Here is a 24,011-nt window from a genome sequence, read left to right as displayed (position 1 = left end):
TGTTACTTTCACATGAGCCATGTAAGACAGAAGAGAGGTTCTCACCTGTCTGCTTTGAGATGGCAGTGTGGCAGCCTGCATCTGCCTCTGCATCCGATGTGGCTGCATCAGCTGTCGGAACTGCTGCTGGAGGAACTGGCTGCTGCTGCTCTGCTGGGGCTGCTGCGTGGCTGGGGACTGCTGCTGCTGCTGCTGCTGGAGATAGTGAATGAGGGACTGCTGTCCTTGTCCTGCCGTCAGAGGGGACATTTTTTGAGTAGCTGACTCTGAGGCAAAGTGAGACAGTGGTTTGGTGTTGTTGAAAGAAAACTGGTCTTGGCTAACAGGGCTCTCATTCACCAGACCTGGCTGTAAGCTACTGGATGGCTGTTGCATAATTATGTTCATATTTTTGGTCTGGTTTGTAGTCATTGATTTAAAAAGCGAGTTCTGCATATTTGTGGGATTGCTGGTGGGAGTCATGTTGGAGATTATTGTACCTTGAGGACTGAAGGGCTGCTGATGCAGAGCAGGGCTCGACAGCTTCTCTGGCCTGTACGGTGGAGAAGGTCCAGTATTTGTGGAGGCCATGCTGGCAACAAGGTTGTTCTGTGGGCTTTTAATGCTGCTGGCTGGCAAGCTGGCTGCTGTCAGAGCAGGCAGCATGGAGCTCTGAGGGCTGAAGGGCTGCTGGCTCAGAGCTGGACTGGAGAGCTTCTCAGAGCCATAGGGGGGAGAGGGGCCATTGGATGGGGTGCTGCTGGAAGCCATGCTTGAAAGCAGTGTGTTTTGAGGACTCTGAATGTTGTTTCCTGGTAAATTATTAGCAGGCATGCCAGACACCATAACATTTTGAGGACTGAAAGGTTGATGGTGCGGGGATGATCCTGCCCTGTAAGGCGGAGAGAGACCAGGAGGAGACATAGTTGGCCAGCTGGGAGCCTGTACTTGTTGCTTGGTACCAGACACCTGCTTGCTGGCTGCCAGCTGCTTTAGCTGCTGAGCATGCCAGTTGGAGCCTGGCATGTTGGGCAAGGGCACTGGGAGCATCGGTGGTGGCTGGTTTTTGTTCTGAGCTGCTGTAGAGATGGGTGATGCAGCAGGTTTGTTTGAGGGAGGAACCTGGAAGTTAGCTCCAGCAGATGATGGTCTCATCTGAGGGGATCCTCCACTGGTTGGATTGCAGCCTGGAGAAAAATCTTTGTTAGCAACATGGTTCTCCAAGTGGGAAGTCTGCGGGGAGGACTTTGGAGTGGTATTTATGTTTGGTTGGGAATGACTCAGACCAAGTGGATCTTCAGCCTTGCTGCACAAAATCTTCTCCAGATCCAGGTCATTGGGAGAAGGATCAGGCATTTTGGTCAGCTCTTCCAATAGATCTTGCAGCTCTTGGTCCACAGACTGTAAGCTGTTTCCTTTCTCGTCGTAATGGACGATGTTGTTGGTTTGCCCTCCTATTGACCCCTTCTGATTTATTTCTGTGTTGGCTGGCACTGAGAAAGGGGAGCCAATGCCACCCCCATTCATGTGATTGTTTTCCAGCAGCACTGGGTGCCCTGTGACTCCCAGGGAAGAAGTGCTGTGACCCGTGGGGAATGGAGAACTTTGCATTTCTGGACACGCCATGCTGGGATTGGCGCCTTGGCCCATGGCAAGGTTTACATCATCAAGACAAAGTCTTTTACTGTCATTTGGGAAAGTGACATCAGGCATACCACTGGAGGCAGGAGAGCTATCATCTTCCAGTTTTCTTTTAATGGATCCCTGTAACTGTGAAAATATAAAAGGAAGAAGAAAGGATCCATTATTGATCATATTCTGACATGTGCTGAAGTTCCACACTACAACACTGGGTTGGAGATAAAGAAAATTAAATAATGCAATTAAAAAGCCAATCATGTGAGACAAATCCAATCAGGATTTAAATGTGCGCAACTTCACCGAAATCAAAAGAGTTCTAGTCAGACAAAGGCTAAATCTCATGAGTTGGCTTTAAAACAGATGCTAAAGCTACAGAATACTGTCTGTCATGTGAACTGTAATAGAAGTTTTTAAAATAGTTTCTGGTTGCATTTCAATTAGGACATTATACTCCCTGCATAACAAACATGCCAACATTTTTATGGTAACATTTTTTAGGTCTAAATGGCAAATCTGAATGAAACCCTGGACTGAATTTAGTGACCTTCTGCCAGTGATTCGAATTAAATTCAGACCTGAGACAATTAAATTGTTTTACATTCTTTATAGGCCAAACATCTGAAATAACTAGCATACTTTCTAAACAAACCAAAACAAACCAAATTCTCAGCTATCTATCTAAACAGACTTTCAAACTTCCTATCACAGATGTTTTAAATTCCAGAAAGAGTAAGTAACAGCTAAACTTCTTAATTTTTGTTTATTCTTCTATGTCTAAGGCATTGTGAGCTTCATTCTTTTGAAGGATTGCCACTCATTCATAAAAATGGACATGTTTTCAAAATACAATTTTATAAATGTCTTGACCTACAAGAAATGATGGAGCTGTAAATTCACAAGTCTAAGGGAAAAGAAACCTGCCTTCTACATATAAAGAAAGCGAAACTAGAAACAATGCTTCTCATATTATTTCAGCATATGGCAATCTCTTCCACATAAAATCATCTATGGCTTTCAATTTTAACAAGCATGACCTGTATGGCACAGGATTAATCAGACCTTAACATTGCTACTTCAAGTTAAGGAAAATAAGCATTATGACCTTGTTTATCAATAGAGGGAAGCAGTATATGGAAAAGTATCTGATCAGCAATGGAAAGTGAAAGAACACTGGTTCCTCTAAGCCAGCTCCCAGTAAAGCATCTCCCAGCTCTGGGCTACAAGTCCAAGTGCTTCCCATCATGCGGTGCTATAAAAAAATCTAATAAAAGCTCATATCAACAGAAAAGTCCCCCTGCCAACCCCAGCATAACCAGATCCACTCCAGGGCTATGCTGCATATGGCCAACTCCTAAATTTTACACTAATTTTTAAACACATTGCAGTTATGCCTCAGTCACTGCACAACTGCAGCACTTTGGTGCTCTCAGAGAACAGTGTCACAGCACTGTCACCACAGGGGGGGCACACCAAGTGCAGCTCCTGTGCCCTGTGCAGACAGCTGATGTCCACCCTACATTCAGCCCATCTTCAGGCAGCCCCACAAACGTGTGTGGCTCTGACCTGGAACATGGCAGAGGGCTCACCCAGCTGGTCTCACACTTCTCATCACTTATTTCTAAACTGGTGGCCAGAGGGATAATGGCAGATTTGTGCCCACAGTTGCCATGCTGGTATCCAGTTTACAGAGACATTTGGAAGAGAGTGAGGGGATACAAGCTGGTTGTCCATGACCATCATGGCAGGCCTGCAGACTACAGTGAGCTGCTGAACAGCTTTTAGGAGGTGTTCATCTACCCTCCATCACCACACACAGCAGCTTTGGCACTGTGGCAAAGAGACCTTTGGGTGTTTTCCGTTTACTCCCCAAGAGTTTCCCTTACAGAGTTGCTAGTGCTTGTCTCTGGTGCTCTCCAGTCGCATTGCTTCAACATGGGCTGTGCTCAAAAACCACAGGTGGGAGAAGTGAGGAGAGCTGCTTCCAGTGCATATTGCCTGGTCACCTGAGAGCCTCTCTGGGCAGCAGTGTGTGTGCTGGGCCAGGATTGCTGCTCTCTGAGAGCCTGTCCCAGTGTCACAGCCAGACACTGCTGCACCAGCAGACATTTACTGATGAGGCCAAAATTTGCTTAGCTTTAGGAGATGGAACCAGGCCTAAATCTTCTCCCAAATGCTAGTCTAATGATGGATGAAATGGTTTTCCTTCATTTTCTCTGCTAAAATTAAGCCAGAGCTGCATGTTTCAACAGATGTTGCCCTGTGTAGGCTGAAACATGTTGGTAGAGACTAACTACATATATTTAAAACTCAGGCATGTACAGAGGGTATTTACAGGGGCTTCACACATCTAAAACAAACAGAGTGTGCTCCCAAGTTGCACCCTGGGAACCTTCAGGCAGGAAGTGGTGGGGGATCTCCCACCCTTGGCCAGCTGACATGCTGGCATGCATGTCCTTGCCAGCTCTTCCTTTGCCATAGGACATTCCTATGCTCTGAGTTACCAGGGAAAAATGTGGGCTTTCTAAACACTCTGAAAAACAGTTCTTTAACTGCTGCACTGGGGAATAAGTGTGATGGGAAAACAAAACTTCATTTCCCTATGACTGTTACTAGATATAAACAGATAAAATAAGGCCATAGCTTTCTGATGGCACAGGTATTCCAAAACTGGGACAGGACTTTTAAATAGGATGCTGTTGCTTAGCCCTCCCAAGAAGATTTGCTGTAAGAGAGGCAGTGAAATTAGCTGGGTGACATGTTCTCTTGAAAAGCAAGATTCCTGTTTCCCAGGTGAGTATTGCATAAGTACCATAAAATCCAGAAGACCAATTTCTCCCAGCGCAGGCAGGTACGACTTCACAGAATTTAGTGACATTGCTTTTGCTTAAGATAGATTTGACTACATCCCCAAACTTGAGAGAGAGAGATACGCTCCTTAAAGCAGCTAAACAAATCACAGAATAATTTTGGTTAAAAGGGACACTTGGGTGCCATCATCCTTCTGCTTCAAGCACATCACCAGTGTAAAAAATAGACCATGGCCACCAGGCACTTAAGTATGAGGTTTCCATTATAAACAGAAATCCCTCCTTGCTCTGGCTGAGGTTGTTTTCAGTGTTCCCCACTGACACCTCAGTGGTTGTTTGTCCCACACAGCAGGCTCTGGGCTGGTGCTGGCTGTGGGGAGCCCCAGCTCCCAGTGCCTGCTCTCCATGCATGTGCTGCTGTGGCAGCCCTGACCAGTGCAGGGGACAGGCACACAATTCAGTGTTACTGGGACCTGCCTGGCTCAGACATGCCAACCACAGTGGGGGCAGGAGAGCATCAACAAGGCACTACAACTTCTAGGATCAGGAGGTCCTGACCTCACTAATTCAAGAAGCTCTTGGCTGCAGAACTTTCCTTCATCTGGTTCCAGATTCCCCAGGAAGGACCCGGTTTATTCCAACTCTTTCTCCTCTTCTTTTTTTTACACAATTTGACAAAATCAACAGAAAAGAGAAGAACACCAAAGCATGTTCTTCTCCTTTCTCTGCTGATTAGTATAATGGGCAGCTCTGTTTTAAATTGAATACCTGAGAAGTGAATGGAAATATTTTAGAAATGCATCACACACACACACACACACACACACTTCTGAGCTGGCTGGAGGCTGCCCATGGCTCAGTATGGGAAAGCTTCATTCACATGTGCAAGCAAGGACGAAGCAGACAAGCAACAAAGGGGCTCTTGTGACATTGTCAAAATGCATTAAAATGCACTGGCATGCACAGGCTAACTTCTGTTTGGGAATACCTGGGAAACAAAGGCAGCTCTCCAATTCAGGGCATATCCGATTGTGAGTTCTCCATTATCTCAGGTTTGCTTTTAGCAGTGATCCCAGCACTCCTGTCCTCTCCAAACCAGCAGGCTGTCCTTCTGGGAAGGAGCAAGTCACGCAGGAGCAATGCTGCTGGCTCAACATGGCAGCACAACCAGAATAAATAATAACTGTTTACGCTGCTCTGTCCACAGAAGCTGCACAGCTGTGGTTACAAACAGCTAATTTGTCACACGCTCCCTCCCTGCACCAAACTGATTCCCCCCATGCGGGCAGAGCACTCCACAGGCTTCTCTTGTGCAAGGAGGGAAAGGCAGCCTCAGCAGGAGAAGCCAGTCCTGGCTGTGCCCTCTTCGAGCTGGGCTTGCTGTGAGGGTGACCTTGGGCATCAGGCACCAAACTTAGGGGGTGGTGCTGCCTTGAGGAACTCACTGTTACTCAATAAAGGGACAAAGGAAGGCAGGAAGTGGCAAAAACTGAAGCAGACTGATCAAATTGTTAATAAATAAATACTGTGATGGTTCCATTGGATTTTAATAACCAACCACACACGGGCATCTCTGGACTGGCTCCTTGCTTTGCCACCACTCAGAGCCTTTCTTCTCTTGTAACATGTCAGCTGTCCTCAGCTGCTGCTCCAGCTCTCCCTGTGAGCCAGGCTGCCCCATGGCCCTCCTGGCAGCCCCTGTTCATTCTCCTCCTGGAGCTCATGCCTTCCTTCACCTGCCAGAGGGAACCTGGGAAGGAGCACCTGCATCCTACACTGGAGAGCCTTGTTCCTCCAGCCTCACAACTGACCCCTCCACCAGAAACAAGCCACTTCTAACCAGAGATTCCTATTTAGGCCAACATACTGCAGAAATGAGAGAGGAAAAACATTAGGCAAGGTATTTCAGCGCCTCTTCCTGTGCCTGCAGCCTGTCAGAGAGTCAAGCCTTGATTTACAACAACCGCAGGGTGCTGATTATTGATCTGCACCATCCCACCCCACGCCCTGCCACGGACAGATCCAACCTACAGCAGTGATTCCCACACCTACACAGCCTCTTGGAGTGAGCCCTGAGACCAGTGGGCTGCTGCCATCCACACCCTCCCTCAGCAGCTGCCCTGTGTCCAGAGCACGGCCAGAGACTCTCCTGATTTAATGAACTGATGTTCATGGATCCATGACTGGGATATCCAGAATGGGAGTCAGAGAACCTTCTTTCACTAAGAGCCTCAAGACCCTTGTAACCTTGGGAAATTCCACGTGTTTGTTTCACTGAGGAAAAGAAATTATTGTAAAAGGAGATGAGGCAGGCGGGGAAGACATCAGTCTCCCCACAGATCCTGAGATTTGCTAATGTGGTGGCAGCTTTGCACAAAGCCTTTCAGAGCAAAACACCTCGGGAATCCAGGTCACTGACAGGCTGCTAAGATCTGGCATATCTGAATTGTTTTGACAGATAGAGCACGTTTAATTTTTGGTGGAAGGACTGAGCAAGGCAGAGGCCTGAGATAAACAGAAGTATTTTCCCCCCAGTATCTTCTCAAGGCATATTGCAAACTGTTCCCTCTGCAAAGTATAAAACCTGAGTCTAAGGTTTGCTTAACTGAACTGACCAGAGAATCTATCAGTCTCTGTCTCTTTCAAACACTAGACACTGCCAAAACTGGAAGTATGTATTTGCCAGAGGCAAACTGTTTGCAGCATTCAGCGATCAAGACTTCAGCCTCTGTGGCTTCAACAAGCTTCAGCGAGACCGATCTGCCCATCAGCCCAAAATGTTTCTATCTGTTCTGACAAAAACAGTCATGCAATGAGAAAATGGAACTGGCAATTTTCCATATAAAACAAGAAAACTTCACTTTTTTTTCTCCTGTGCTTTAAATTCACAGTTTGGAAAGTTTTGTGCTCTCCATTGCTCATTTATCCACACTCTAGACAGATTTTACTGTCCTGCTAATGTTTAGGGACAGTTGGTGAAAAAGAAGTGAGAATGTGCCTGTGTGTTTAAAGGCTGGAAAGTGGATCTGATGTAAAATATTACCTTTTAAATAGCAGCAGTTACTTGCACCCCTCTGTGCTTGGTATTAGGCTGGCTTGTACATGAACAGCAAACCCCAAATGCTCCTGGGCAACAATCCCACTCCAGTACAGCAGGACCTGGCACTGCAGTGAGTGCATTTAGCACATCTGTAGGTTTCTGTTTGTGCATGCTGGCTGCAGTTTGGTAAAAGACACTCACATTATATACCTGAATCCAAGAAAAATTGCCTCCTGCTGACCAGTGAGCAGCCAAAGCAGTACCTGACTACAAGAAACATAAACTACATTTTATCAAAGTCATATCTCAGGCTACAAGGAGAACTCAAGGAGGCTCAAGCAATTAAAACTACCAATCACTTTCTCCAGACTAAGATTAAAAATAAGCTAAAATCACATTCTTCCTACTACATTGGGCTGTTTGACCCTTCTGATTTCAAGCAATTTGAGCATGGATGGACATTAAGTTATCATTTTCCAGTGTAAGGAAAGAGGCCACAATGCAGTTCCCAACTACCAAAGGAATGCACCAGTGTGCTTAAAAATTGCAATTCCCCAATTTTTCGGGTAAGGAGTACCAGAGTAAAGTCCACTTTGGTCTGTTGGGTACTTGTAGGCTGCAAAGGTGGCAGATCTGTTTGTAATGAGGTACGGTGGTAGAGAAAGGATTATGAATAGGGAAAATTCACAGGGTGGATTTCCTTCTATTCATCATGCTTATAGAAATAGGCAACTGGAAGGGAGGATGCAGGAAGAGGAATGGGGGATGTAAGCAGTCACTTTAACCATGAAAGGATGTTGGTTATTAGCCACCTTGTATGCATGATGTGGATTGTTTTACCTGACAGTCTTCCAACTCCCATCTTTAAAACAAACATAGTAACACAGGTACTGGAAGTTGCTCCTTAGGTGTGCAGATGTAAATCACCTCCCAAACACTGCTGCTGCATGTGGAGAGTTTGATCTCTCCTCAGTACACAGCCCCAGTTGACTGGATGGGAGTGTGCACTGATCTCTGCCCCATTACTTGCACCACTCATCAAGATCTTCCCCAGTTATTCCCTCTGTAAATCAGGGACCTCATGCTGTGTTAAAAGAGAAAGAAAAGAACAAGGTGTGTGCTTTCCCTTTATAAATCTCACACTTCTGTTGTGAGCGCAAAGCTGCAGGAACCAGGGGCTGTGCTCACACACCCCCCGAGTGTGCATTGTCAGAGACCACAAAACACAGAACTGTGCCCTTTAGCTGGTAAGCACAGAAATCCCAAACACCAAGCATCATGACTACACACAACCAGAATAATGTGATCTTACAATAAGCTTAGCCACAGAAACTAAGAGGAAATTCAACCTGGACTACCATGAGCCTAAGGCATTAGCTTTCTTTTTTTCTAAATTTTAACAAAGAATTAAGGGGAAGAAGATACTACACATATGATTTTCTCATTCACCGATTTGTGTGAATGCAATTACACTTCTAATGATAGAAATATGTGTGATCTATGTCTGGCTTTCAAAGGGAACAACTTACACCCTACAGAGCAGCAAGTATGTGAACAAGAATTTTCTAATTACCCCTCTGCAAAATCACAGGAAACATCACTAATGTCTGAATAAAGGTATCAATGTAGGATGAGAGAAGAAAAAAGAAGAAAGGAGAAAAAAGACATAGCTAAGGATATACCTATTTTGCCATCCTACACAAGCAAGATGCATGCAAGAGGCCAAGCACCATTCACTATAAAGAAATGAAAAAAGAAATAAACCCAGCAGCTTTGATACTTTTGAGGTCAGACAGAATTACCAGGCTCATTTGATAGGCACCAACAGAGATCTGCCCTATCAAAACAAATGTTCAGAGCCTTCCCATCTTGTCTTTCCTTAGCAATTCATCTGCTTTCGGTATTAATGTCACTGTTAAAATGGAAATTTTTCCAGGAGAAAAATTGCCATTGACAAATGGATCTGGAAGAACAGGACCGGTGCCTGCTCCTGTGTTGTGCTGCTAGCAGGAGATCTCTGTGCAGATGCCTTGTAATTAGTCATCTGAAGACTTACAGCAATCACGTCACACATATTGTTTGGCTGTAAGCTCCACGTTCCATTTAATGACAAGTGTTATTAACTAGACATCTGAAGGCAGAACAAGTTCTTTGCCTCTTGGTTTTAAGCTGTAGTACAAGAGCAATTCTTTCATATCTGGCTGTAAATCAAGATCAATCTTAGACTCAATGCCTTTCCATCAGTATTACCTCATCTTAGCTCAGTTTTAATACCAGCAGTATTGTTTTATATCTTTTTTATAGTCCATTAATTTCAAAGTCCTATGGAACACTTTGCAGTAATTTTGTAGACTACATTAATTTCTCACAGCAATGTCTAGGCTGGAGAACTGCAGATCCTCTCCACTGAGCAAAAAGTGATGTTTTTGCTGCTTGGGTCTCCCAGGATTTGTAAGATACTTTTCTCTCTTCCTTTTCAGCCCCTAACACTGGCACAGTTATGCAATGACCACAAGTAGAAGAAACAGGATGTACGTGTTCCTAAATTATGAGGTAGGTTTTCCACTTACTAGATAAGCAGATAAAACCCAGTCTGACACTTCTTTTCTGCTACATAATGTATTATATTTTTAATATCTCAGAAGACTTAGTCCTGTGGTTTTACCAAACTACAGGTGCCATTCTGTCAAAAGGTATGGTTGGGGAATTAATAGCCTGGAGGCAGAGCCTCCAATTAGGTCAAACCTAGGGACAAAATGCTTTCAAATTCAGAGAACAGTAAGAAACAATGTGATTTCAGTCTGAGAAAAGGGCATTTTTATTCCAACAGCTGAAATAATCACACTTACTCCTCCAAAGAATAACAGCTCCAGCCTCCTGTGTGTGGCTGCCCTGAATGCTGAGACCAGCACCCTCACATCTGCCAGCCCAGGGCCCTTTTGCTGACTGCCTGCACTGGAAAATGATCTATTACTGAATCCAGAGCCCAGAGCTCTCCTCTAGGCCCAGGAAGCACAAACATTTAAAAGAGTAGTTTGAGGTTTCTCCTAAGTGGTACCAAAAACTGAAGCACAGCTCTTAAGAAGGATGGAACAAGTGGGCAAGGAAAGAAACATCCTGAACAGCTCCTCTTCTGCTCCTTTGATATCCTCTGTCTTTCAGAAAATGAAACAATAAACAGGATATTGATTAATACAGATCCAGAAAACCAAGCCTGACTTAGAGAAAAAGATAATCAATCTAGTCCCACAGAAAGTGGGTGTAGAGAGAGGTCTGTATAATGGCCAGAAGCAGACATCTTTTGTAAGGCATGAGGAATGAATATTTAATATGTTTCTGACTACTTATGTTATCCCACCACTTTCATCTTCACCAACCCAGCACCTCTGCTATTCTCAGTGTGCATCAGCTGGAATATGAAAACAATTCATTGGAAAAATGCTGTTTGTACACACCTTTCCTCCTGCAGCAGGGAGATGAGCAGCTCAGCATCCAGCTCTTGCTCCTGTAGTACCTGCTCTTTGAACATGGCTTTTGAACTTACCCAGGCACCTTTAAAGGGATTCTGCATGTCAGTGGTACTATAAACCCTAAACCAAACACAGATTCCAGTCCTGAAGCCCGCGTTCTGTATAAAGCTGCTGAAATCTTGGCCTCAATTAAGTAAATTGGTTGGACTTGATGATCTTAGGTCTTTCTCAACCTAAATGGTTCTATGAATATTTTGGGACGCTGACTTCATCAGGGATGACATTTCACTCTTTGCTCCTTCCTCCTAACTAAAGGAGTGAATTAAAAATACACAGGAATTGGAGAATTTCTCTCTGCCAGAATATGCAATGCCATAGTTACTTGGGTTTTAACCAGAGAACCTCTTGACTTGCTATAGATACCAATTCCCCTCTGTCCTAGAAGCAATGTTAATCACACATTCATCACTGCAAATTGACAACATAAATGCTGACTTATGCAAACAATATTAGAGAAAATGGTGTTCTTGCAGCAGAAGTGAATTACACAGCCTTTTAAGCTTTCTACACTTCTCAGTTTTATGTAAACTCCAATTTCTGAGCTTTTGTTCTGCCTTGAAAGGTCACACAGTTGAAAGCCATGAAGCATAGCATGTGTTCCTACTGATATTAAAATACTGTTTACTAAATCATGCATATAAATGTAAAGAAGAAACTGTTTGCAACCTACTGCGTTAATAAGAGATGATTTATAAAACAACACAATTCCAAGTATCAACATGTGGAATGTAAAGATCTGATCTCAATCACACAACGTGATTTTTTTGGCTGTTTTTTGAAGCAAAGTCTCTGCACTGCAATCACACTAACTTCTGATGACACTGTATTTGACTGATTAAACTCTTAATCGTGCCAGTGCTTAACTTCAGGAATACAAGTGGCCTTTTCAGATTTGAGCATATGATTGCACATTTGCAAGATCAGGACTTCATTTGCATATTCAAACTGCAAAACTGCATCTTCCCTTTGTCTGTGTAAGGCCAACTATAGCGCTCCAAATGCTAAACAACCACTGTGGAGTTGGACAGTATTTTTAGCATCTCTGTGGTGCACTCCTATCTTTAGCTGCTGTGTTCACAAACAATCCCACAGGACACTGCATAGCTAACATAGCTCAGGCTCTTCATCACATTCCAACTTTTCTCCGAAAACATGGTGAAAGCAGAGTATAAAACAGACCAGTTCAGGACCTGCTACAGTTTCCTAAGATGCATTGTCTTGAGCAGAGCAGAAATATTTTCAAGCACAAGAACAATAAAACTTCAGCACATTCTGCTCTGGAGTGGTGATGGAGCTTGCTGCGACTTCCTCAGGGGAAAATACAGCTCTGCACTCCGAGTTTGCACTGTGCAGATAAATCAAGTAGGACAGCAAAGGATTTCTGCATGTTGTTTCCTAGCAGGATGTGCCCATGGGTTCATGGCAAATTTCTGGTCAAAGCTTAACCCTGCAAGAGAAGTTAATAATTGAACTTGCCAAATCATCACAATTTCTAAATCCAACTGCGCCTTGTTTTTACAAAGGGGCATATTAAACCACTGAGCCATTTTATTAGACTCATGCTCATGTAACAAAAACATGTGTTAGCTCTTGAGTGCCAAGTACCATCCTGGAGGGTTACCAATCCCTGATACAGACTTTGTAGCCAGACTGCAGTTATCTGTCACAACAGAGGAGGTAGTTTGGAATACACAGGCTGAAGCATGCTGCTCCACTTGGGAATACTTTACATGGTCCTGGTCTCTTTGTAAAACTCCACAGGGATGAATTGCAGCAAGGAAAATGAGCTTGAAACCTACTGCTGGCTGTAGTGGGACTGTCTCACAGAATCCTCCTGGATGGCTAGAGCTCCCTTCATTCCCTATAGGAACTTTTGCAATGGGTGCAGCATCAACATGCAGCTGCAGCAGCTGGGTCAGCTCTGAGTGCATAGGAAATGCTTTCAGTCATCTGCACAAGGCATTTCAAAACTACAGGGATGCCACAAAGAGAGAAAAGACTCATCAGGGGAATGGGAGTATTAATCAGATGATTGACCTTTGAAGCTTTGAATATGAAATGCTTTGCACACTGAGCTGGAGCTACACATGGAGACAATAGCCTGCAATATCTTGATTTACAGAGGAAGTACTGATGGAATTCCATATATCCTGTTAATGGTGAAAGGAAGGGAATTATATAAAGGAACTATTTTTTTCATTAAGTGTCTTAGCTAAGCCTTGCAGATGAGCCTAGACACTTGGCTGCAATTTAATTTCAAGGGGACAAGAAAACCTGAAAACTCTCAGAAAACCCTAGACCTTGTGAGTGCTTTACAAACAGACTCCTCATTTCCCCATTTCACTTATCTTCTTTCCCAATAATATGTGTGATCAAACAATCTCTTATTAGAACTCTTTAAACACGAATGGACTTTCAAACAAACTGTGTTCATTGGCTTCCCCTGGCCCACCACAGGTGTGGCTGTATGTCTGGGAGGTGGGAACTGAGGAACAGTACCAGGGCTGGCAGGGTGTCCCCTGGCCCTGCAGCAGCACCAGGGCAAGCAGAAATGCACAGGAGGCAGTGCCAGGCAACAATGTGTACCATGCACTACGGCTGCAATACACCATGGCCACAATATATATGTGCTCTTTTTTTGTGTTCTGCTCGGTTATTTTTTCTTTTTAAGCATAACACAAATTCAATTCAGAGTATCATGGTTTTTTCTCCCAAGTGTTCACATTATGTAACATGAGCATCAGGTTAAACAGAAAACCAAAAAACCCTGCAGGTACTTTGATTTTTTTTCTGAGCCCCTTCTTAAAGGACAAATTTTCAAATAAGTAGAGGCTTTCCCTCCACCCAGAGAGCAAGGCTGACATCCTGGGTTATAGTCCTTATCCTAGTAAAGACTCCTTAACTGAGAAATGTGGGTTGTAAGACTTGGCCTTTACTAAGAAACAATGATATTACAGGAAAACTCACTGTATGCTTTTGAACATCAACACTTAATTACCCTTCTATTTTCTAATACAGACACGATGTCTGGAGTTGAACAAACACATTCTTGAAAGGTCAGAACACTTAAACCGTGTGTACCTTGTTTAGGATGACAAACCTGTTGCTGCTTTTTAGCTATGACATTTCAGTTTACCCACAAGAATTACACTACTTCCCCTAAAACTTTCAAGCTCAAGAAAAGTGTCTGAAAGTGAAGGCAAAACTCTTTTTTGACACAAATTTATCACAGCTGCCACTTAATACTGTCACTTACTGAGAATTCTGCCTCTTCTCCAAAAAGGTTTTGAGCCACCAGCAGACACAGGCACAGGGATGCCCTGTCCACTTTGGGAGAGGGGCTGGCTTGGCTGGCTGATGCCCAGTTCAGTACACAAAACCATTCCCCAAACTCTGCAAACCTGAACCAACAGCTATGAATTCTCCAAAACCACACAGCTGGAGGGCAAGCAGCTCTTCATTTTTTTCTGAAAGAATGGGAGGAACTTCCTCTTTCAGCTATCGTTACATGGGTTAGTGAGGATTTAACTGCTGCAACCATCAGGAAATGACTGTCTAGATGGCACCATGGAGCGTTCCTGGGCAGCTGCAAGGACCTTGCAAACTGGGAATTAAGGTTTGGATTTCTGGAGGTGAAATCTATCACTAAACACTGTGTTGTGCCCACCTTCAAGTTTCAGGGCACTCAAGGAATTGAAGGGGCATCAGTTTAATCCAGAGAGGAGAGGTTCACTTAACTTCAACAGAGCTGCTTGAGATGACTTCATCACTTCAGACCATATTCCTTCCCTGGGATTCAGAGATCCTGAAGCCAAGGCCACTGAGCTAGCTCTGGGACTAATTAGAATGGGTGGGCACTGTGTTAATGCAAACCACCTGGCTGGGACATGCAGGTGCTGTGCTCAGGTAGTCTCAGCAATCTTAAGCGGAATTGCACTGAGAGAAAGTCCCCTTAAGGACATCTTAGGCACAGAAAGATGACTGTCCTCTATCAGAAATGACAGCCTCTCAGGTGGAAGTGGCTGAACCCCAGCTGAGAGGCACTGACTGACTGCAAACTCAATGGAGACAGAAGAGGTGAGCCACTACAAAGTGGTTGAGGGTAACCATTTCATCTCACATTGGCACAGAGGGTCAGGTACTGCTCTGTAGAAGGAAATGAAACTTCTTCAAATGCACCAACTCCAAGTGCTTACCACAGCTGCAACCCCTCACCTCCATCTGTACCTATTCAAAGCTCTGCCAGGCCCTTGACAGCATTTCCTGTACACATCATGACCATCGATGTGCATTTCAGCAGCCTCCCATTCCCAAGTTCCTATAAGAGGGCCTTCTTCTCTTCTGAAGCAAATTTTCAGCAGTGTCCCTCCCAGTGCCCACCAGCAGCCCTGGCTCCTCACCATGGCACACACCCAGCCCTGGGGGCAAGAGATCTCCAGTTCTTCAAAAGTAACTTACTTCCTACTGAACTGAAGAGACTGCCAAGAAATGGTACCTGGTTTCCTGTGCTCCAGTCACCACATTTACCAGACATGATGTAGGAAATGGGCAGGAAACACCAACCTTATGTATGGCAGCAATTCTTCCCCCTCTCTCCATGACACGTTTGAGCACTCCAAAACCTGACCTTGCACTTTTTAGTGCAGTCTTTCTTGCACAAACATTTGAGTCAGATCGGGAGCCAAAACCAAACAGAAAGCCAAACACATTGCCAAACACATGAATTTTTTTTAATGAAAAAGGCTGACACCCTGTTTTATACCTATTTGTACTCAAATCTAAAATGTACTGTATATTTTTAACTGCATGAATTTGGTAATATCAACAAAAAAAAATTATATATATCTATTTTATACTCCTTCTGATACTGATGTAAAAACTGTTAAAGAACTGATATCATTTGGGCTCCATACAGACATGAGAGGTGCTGATGAACAAGAAAGGTGTATTATCATTAAGCACATTGTTAGGAGGTTTCAGCTGTTATATTTCTCCCTTTTACAGTCATCTTCACTTTGCTTCTATTTCAAAATCTTATCAGAACACCAACACAGAATTAGTCCTTCACCTCGTTTCTTTGCACAATTGTTTGGACAGTGTATTTAAAATAGCACTGTTCTAACCTGGCAGCATTTTATATTTACTTTATCCAGGCATAAATGACAGCCTAAAGAATAAGGAATTGCAATCAGATACAGCATGTCTTCCCCTAGTAAAACTACCTCTTTTTTCCTCTTGAGCACCTAAAGTTGAAATACAATTTCCCTCTTTTGTTTCCCCATTCATTATATACGAACAGGGACAGATAAATGTCAAGTGTATCTTTAAAGGAAAAACGCACCACAATTTATCAGTCCTCCAACGCAAAAAAACCCTCCTTCTGCTTAAATTTGAACTACTTTTTCTTAGTATACAACAAGACACCAAAAATAAGACATGGGAGAAGTGGGGTGACGTTGGGGCAGACTGTTGATTTACGGAAGTTTCTGCCCCAGCTGCGTGTTGCCTTACACAGCATTTCCTGGTTTCTGTGAGACAAATCTGCTCTGTAACAAGACAGACAGTAAGTCAGACGTGTCAATAAGAGCAACTCCCGGAAAACAAACTTTGCTCATTTACAATACAGTGGTTCAAGTGTGGGACATGGAGCTGCACTGTGGGGAAGGAGCTCGCCTGGCTCCGGGAGCAAACTGCGCCCACGGCAAAGCACGAGGCCCCACTTCCCAACTCTGCCAAGAAAAGGGCAATCCTGGGAAAAACAAGCTGGCCAGAAGCTGGGTCACCAGCTTTCCTCACCAAGCACCTGTGCAAGATGAGATTCTGCTTGTCACTAAGTGCCCCCGCTCCCAGGGCCTCTCAGGGTAGGGCTGAGATAGGAGGGCACCTTGGGCAGCTCTTCACAGCAACTCTGAAAACCACAGGCTCTTCAGGACTGCCCACTTCATGATGCCAAAATGAAGCTGTTGTGGGAGTCCTAGATAGCTCTCACATTGCCATGGTCTGGATCTCTCACTGGCCCACATTAGTTATGGGTTTTCTGAGGGGCCAAACTTCTTTTTCCCTTAAAATGTACAGAAGCTCATGGATTGAATGGGAAGGGAGGAGAATTAATCTCAAGTACATTTCCACTGTTTTCTAATGATTTGTGACTAACTCTAAGAGCAATCCGAGAACCAGGAGGAATTTCTGTTACCCCTTAAAAACATGTGTATCTCCATATAAGAAAACAGTGGCAGCCTTCACCAGCACATAGTAAGCTCCTGGCTTCTGTCAAACAACTAAACACTTTTAATAGAAACCTGGTCCATTAACAAGCTGAACCATCAAGCAGGCACACAATAAAAGCAAACAAACCCAGCAAGAGCTGTCTTTCCATGATGAACAAAAAACTATTTACAGTAAGAGAAATAATACAGCTTCTAATAATGCTTTTTCTCCCTCTCCCATGCATCTGCACACAAGTGTCCCTTTATTTCTGGTGCAAATTTAAAGAAGCAAACCTTGCCCTTGTCTGTGCTCACCTGTTCCTGGGGGTTCCTTTGTGCTGATGTCCTCCCAGCACCCATTTTGCCACATTTCAGTGCCAGCTGCAGATCTCAATGCGTCCAGGCTCTCCACTGCCCCATGCATCAAACACATTTCTGTTTGGGTATTGGTCAGCAGTAATATTTTTTTAAAATAAAAGCAGAACTTGGGCTTTTCCTCTCTGAAATCTGTCTTTAGGATCTTCTATACTCAGAACAATCTGTATTCAGTTTTGCAACTGGACCTGAGCTGGTGAAACAACTGGAACCTTTGTTGCTGATTTCAGTGCGCCTTTCTCTGTGTATCCACTCACAGTTTGCCCTTTTGAGGATGAAATGATCTCCACATCTTTTACAGCACCACCAGCACTCACCCTCACTTTCCGCATACCTGTGCATCTAACATGAATAGAGATTTTATTGTTCCTGCACTCTCCATATTTGACTTCTTTCAAACCCCACGTGCAATACAAATAACTGCACTACAAGGAAGAGAAAGTACATGTTTGACACAAACATTTATAAATACAAAGCCTTAGACAACAATTGAGATAAACCCAGCATCAGTGGCAGTACAAGCTGTGCTGGGTGATTCAAGGGGGGTCCTCAAGGTGCAATTTGCATTTAATGCTTCTGCCACCAGCTCAGGCTTTGGGTGAAACAAAACACCCCACCTCATTAGGCAGGTGGAATAAAATGGAGGTGAGGTTTACAACACTCCTGTTTGGTGTGGGAAAAACCACACTCACTTGACAGGAAAGGTGATGCTATGTCCTCTGATGAAGATTTAATTTCTGGAATTTTTATTTCTGAAATAGGATTGACCCCCTCCCCCCCACCATTTTAAGTATGTTCCCAAAGGCATTCCTAACAACAGCAAATCTGTGTGCAATGCTCTCCTCAAATCTTCTGCCTTTCACATACAGGCCAGCTGCTCTCCAGACACAGCACTGGGCTACAGAACCGGGCTGCTCTGATTTATAACCCAGGCGCTTAAAATAAGGCAATCTAATTATTGACTTGATAGCCCACAATGTCTGCAGTCAGCAAAGTTTAAAAAATGCAAAATATTGACAGGATCAGACAAATACATAATGAGGGAGTTATTAAAATGCAAATTGCCTGCCTTCTGGTACTCCTGTGGTGCATGCACAGGACCCCAGAACCTGCATCCCTCTAGCTCTGCGCTGGTTAGGAGGAAGAAAAGAAACAGAGCTGGGGAAAATGAACAGGCAGAGCTATCACAGGCCAGCTGGAGGGGACCCCACAGCATGGGGGTGCCCCAAAGAAGGACAAGGACTACATGGGAATGGGAGGCATTGCAAGAACAGGCAGCCCTGCACACACTGGACCCCAGACTTTTCCAGGATTTCAGAAAAGTCCTGGAGCAGAGGGAAGCCCAACAACAACAGTTCAGTGCCACATCTATACATCTATTCTGAGGAAACATCCAGAAGTGAAACTTTTTGCAAGTGGGTGAAACTTGATACCAAAATGCACAAAAGGCTCTGCATAAAGATTTATTTAAAAAAAAAAAAGTCCAAAGAAAGGATGTAACAAAAATCCGCTGTCCAACCTTATCTGGGATGCTAACACCTGCCTTTACAGGTTGATATGTTCAGAAGAAAAAGTTCACTGCCCTAATCCAGTTTGAGAAGTCATAACTGGAAGGTAAATATGGTATTGTTTCAAGGCATAGAATTTCTTCCCTTCTCATCTCTGTCCCCCACTTTTTCTTCTCATTTAAATAGCCTTCTAATCCTGTGGACTGTCTGGTATACACTTATTATTTTACCTTGCAGACACATTCCTTTAAGTCTGAGGGCTGTGCATGTGTCTAGATGTCCATAATAGAACAAGTAAAATAATACCATTCCCAGCTGGGCTGGATGATCTAAGCCCCCACCAGGAGAAAACTTTGATGCATAATATAATTTCATGCAATGCATTTCAGTCATGTTAATATTACTGTAACAACTTCTAAAAATGACTCCAATATAGACAGTGATACCTAATTAACAGGCAAATTCTAAGGGGGAAGTTAAATGCTAATTTTACACTGGCATTTAGCCTAAGAACTTCATTATGCCATCTTCTATTTTAAACTGTAGCCATCCCACCTTGTGCTATGCTGCCGCGTGTTCTCAGGCAGCATTGCGTGGAGCACAATAATTCCTTGCAAGACAGACAAGGTCACAATGGTTGGGGCTGGGAACCTGCCTGAAACCAGGAGAAAAGCTGGACCCTGCTCCCAGGAGCCTGCAGGGACTCTGACACTAAGTTTTAGCATCCTTCCATGCTTCCCCTTGCAAAGGGAATTTTGTGCAGGGCACTAAAGTGGTGGTTGGGATAGATGGATGTAGCTGCTCAGGGCTCCTGAAAAGGCAACAAAAGGAAAGGGACACTGCAGCAATACAATCCCCACTGAATATTGGCCCTTTCCAGTACCTGGTTAGAGCAGCCATGGGCAATGTGGGGTCAGGCAGACAAAGATTGCTGAGCCTTCCACACCACTGGTGACCAGCACTGATACCAGCCAATTCTCCATCTCATCTTTTGGATAAATAAAATCCAAAACAGATGGTGCTTAAAACACACTGGCAATGGCAAAAGTGCAGAAAAAATATTGAAAAATACTACAGAATACTTGAACTTACAGCCAGGGCTGTGGTAAAGCTGTATCAGATTTGCATAGAAATTAGATGCCTCGTTAGCTGCAGATAGATGCACAACTGCCCAAATTTAAACTCCCTCCTTTCCCCAGCTCACCACAGTCATTACAAATCATGTGGCTGAATGAAAGCTGAAAAAGCACCAAGAACTTGGCAGTTTTGCTGCAGTGAGTCCCATAATAAATGAGGGACAAGGGGTGGCAGCACTGATAATAACAAAAACACATTTTGTGCAAAGCAACCTACTATTGTTCATATGTAGAATACATCATGTTGCTAGGAGGGAACAAACTGTCCTGCACTTTATAGATAGCCATTTTATTACAGATTCCCCCTGACTGTGACTCTAAACTCACACAATCCACACCCCTTTTCTTTTTAATAAATGCACAAGATACACAACACGGCTGAATGATGTTATGCCGCTTTAGACAGCAGTTTCAAATGCAGAGTTGGAGGTGTATTTCTAATGTGCAGCATCACATATAAATTATTAACAAAAGTTAAGGAATGAAAGCAGAGCAAAGCATCATCTGCCCAACTAGAGTCAGTTCCTGAGCCATGCTGAGCAGCATCCCCCTGTACTCACACCAAATGGGCTGGAGGCAGCTCGGTACCCAGGAGCCCTGGTCCCCACGGCATCTCTTCCTGGTCTCCCCATCAAATTCAAAAATCCTGAGGTCTTCTTGGGAAGCCAATTTTTCTCTCTCCCTCCCTCTAAAGTGAGAGGGGCTAGGTGGGGTTTAGTTTTGTGAGCACTAAGCCTTTTTCCTAAAGCTAAAAATGTTTCTATAGATGCAAACAGCCTTGACCACGTGCAGGAAAATCTAGTGCATTGCTTATCAGTCGATTTGGCTTCACACCAAGAGTAACACACTGCTATAAAGGGCCAACACAGTGTGAAAAAGGAGCTGTTCTACTAGAATACACTCCGTTAATTCTGGTTGAACTGACATTCTCCTAGGACAAGAGCTCAAAACACATTTAGACTGTTGTACTAAGTGTGGCAGGGAATGGAGCAGCAGGCTGGTTTCTCTGATGTCACCTAACAACAGGCAGACACCCCCCTGCTTCCTCCCCCCCCAGAAAAAAACCCCATCAATCTCTTGAGAAAGCAAATGTGGGACAAACTCTCCCAGCATCATCTTCCACCAAAATAATATACCAGGTTTTGAACAAAAATCCCCTCCACCCTAGCAGGGAAAAAAAAAAAACCCTGAAAAGTCAAAAATTCCAGCCTTGCTAGACTTACAGTAATTGTCCTTTATAAGAAGAGCCCTCTAGTTATGTGAAATGCCATTGCCTCGGCGAGGCAGGCTCCCCACGCTCCGCACAGGAAGGAAGCAGACACACATCTCTTTAAGAGCCGTTTCCTCTCTGCTCTATTAATTTCAGAGATTAGGCAAGCCACTCCTTTGTGGCATAACAGAGTAAGATAGAGCCATTGTGTTTGAGGAGAGTCCTGCTCACTGGCTTCCTACCTTTCAGTGGGGGGATGCATTAGCACTTTATTCTCAGATGAAACACCAGAAAACTTCCAGCAGCCCTAAACCCCCCTCATTCTTAAATTACAGTTTCAGCACAGAAGAGGCCAGCAGCACCATTCCTCTCTCCCCCACTGATGAAGGTTTCAGTGTCTCACTGACAGCTCAGGATGTGTAAAAACCAAACCACTTGTACTCGAGGAGGAATTTTCGTTTCAAGGGCCCTGAATCAACAGGACTTATTTAATCAGGATTATTTTACCTGGACACACACATCCCACCTCCTGTCCCTCCCTGCCGTGTTGAACCTGAAGCACTAAATTTACCGTAATTTTTTCATCTTCTTTTCTTCCTTTAAAATTTATATTTATAGAATTTATGAAATCTTCTGCTTGCACAAAGTCCCTTCAGCTTGTACCACAGCCTGATGACCTTTAATAATTCCAAGGCCATGGACTCTCCATTTCAAAGACTATCACCACATCTCATGTTGGAGCCTGGGATTACATGGGCAGCCAAAGCAACCACCAGCTGACCAGAGCCTCAGCTGTTCCTAAAGTTTTCTGATGGAAGAAGAGAGAAGCAGGAGAAGATTCAGCCACTGAAGGGTAATTTGGGATCCCCACTCCAAGCCTGGGCTTCCACATTTCCTCCTAAACCACACTGAGATATTTTATCCTCAGCTTTCCAGGTTTCTTTCCAGACTGCTGAGGCTGGGAACACAGGACCCTTTTGGAGTCAGCAGCCATAGGAAATTCCACTTTGTGGGGGCGCATAAAGCTGCAGAATCCTTGAGACACGGTCACATTTCTCACAGTGTCACCACAGCCCTGGCTAAACAGAAATGCCATCAGCAGCAAACAGATACCTGCAGGGGGAGGGGGAAACAGATAACACAGGCTCAGGGCTTTGAGCAGCAGCAGCAGGAGTGATCTCCTGGCTGAAGCAGGAGCGTGTGAGCCAGAACACTGTTTGTACTGTACCTTCCCTTGCAACACAGAGTCAGGAACACAAAACTCATCCAGATAAAACAATCTGCCTATTCAGCAGCTTTCTTTTCATGAGCTGCTTCATCTTTGCAGGCTGCCTCCCCCTTTCCCCTCCCCGCTTCCCAGTCACCAACTGAAAAGTTCAGAAAGAAAAGCAAAGGAGAAAGGAGTTGTTCAGACAAAGGGCTGATTCTCTGAAGGGGAGGGCACACATAGAAAACACGGTCACGGTGTTCTGGGCACAGAGCTGGCACCAAGCTCTGCCAACAGTTGTAGGACTCTGCTCCCCAGGCTGTGCTTCAGGTTTTGGGACCATGCATTTAGAAAAAGGAGGGAGCTGTAGCTCCTGCACCTCCAGCAGCAGCCTCCTGGATGAGTTCCTGGCCAACACTGCAGCTGGGAAATATTTGCACCTTTGCACCTTCTCCCAGCAGCTACACAGGGCAGGGGCCTTGCAAGCTTTTGCCTGTCTGTTGTCAATAGAAATCTTAACCCCATCCAGAGATTTTTTCCTCTGGGACATTCTCTTGCAAAAAACAGTTTGGGTGTTCAGGTTTTTTTTTTTTTTCACTATTAAACAGAGACACTTTTCTGGTGTATGAATGTAAATCACCAGTTCATATTGCAGAGGTGACTCAACAGCCATTTAGATGCCAACAAGCAGTTACTTCTGGATGGAGCAGGATGTGATTCAGCAACTACAGGCAAGCAGCAGTGTACTCATTTCATCTTCAAGGCTCCTTTTTTCCTTAATAAATTAAATAAAAAATCAGTTTATTCATTTTTACTTTGTTGGGTTTTTTTGTTACAGTCATTACTGGTCTAACATAGCTCTTTAGTATTCAGCAGAAAACCTATGAGGAATTGTAGTATTGCCACACATCAATAAGGCTAAAAATCCTCTGCTTGGCATCACATTTGGCTTAGCCTCTGAAAAGCTTGCTTCTACATTTTATCAACATTTCACCCAAAATGCAGCCCCCATTACAGCTGTTTTACACCAACAGCTGGAAGAGCTCCTCTGCTGCTCTGTTCTCTTAGGACAGTGCCAGAGCAGGGCACATCAGGAGCTGGCCCCTGCTCCATGGGCAGTTTGGAGGATCACAGTCACCTTCCACCCACATCCAAGCTGCTGGAACAGCAGAGGTGAGGTGATTGCAAAACTCAGGTGAGATGTTTATTTTTTACTGTGTTCTTTGTGAGGTACAGAAATGGCTGCACTGAACATATCAACCTACAAAGCTGAGCAGGAGAAGCCCTGGTTAGCAGGGGTGATGCAGAAGGTGCACAAGGATGCAGGGACAGACAGGCCCAGAGCTTGGAGGTGCTCCTCGGCATCTTCTCC

The 24,011-nt window shown here is 44.3% G+C and overlaps 1 protein-coding gene across 1 annotated transcript in view; it reads right to left on the bottom strand.

Annotated features, from left to right (window-relative positions):
* The window catches only part of MAMLD1 (mastermind like domain containing 1), an 80,539-nt gene that overhangs the window by 31,566 nt on the left and 24,962 nt on the right, over positions 1-24,011 (bottom strand). The window contains exon 2 of the mRNA XM_054289799.1: positions 46-1,749. Coding sequence (XP_054145774.1) covers positions 46-1,749 — 1,704 coding nt within the window. The remainder of the gene's footprint in view (positions 1-45; positions 1,750-24,011) is intronic.

The sequence above is a fragment of the Melozone crissalis genome, unplaced genomic scaffold (genome assembly GCF_028551555.1).
Source record: "Melozone crissalis strain CALT ecotype California unplaced genomic scaffold, PUWL_Pcris_2 ptg000068l_1, whole genome shotgun sequence".
Taxonomy (NCBI): Eukaryota; Metazoa; Chordata; class Aves; order Passeriformes; family Passerellidae; genus Melozone; species Melozone crissalis.
This window is presented reverse-complemented; position numbering and strand designations above follow the sequence as displayed.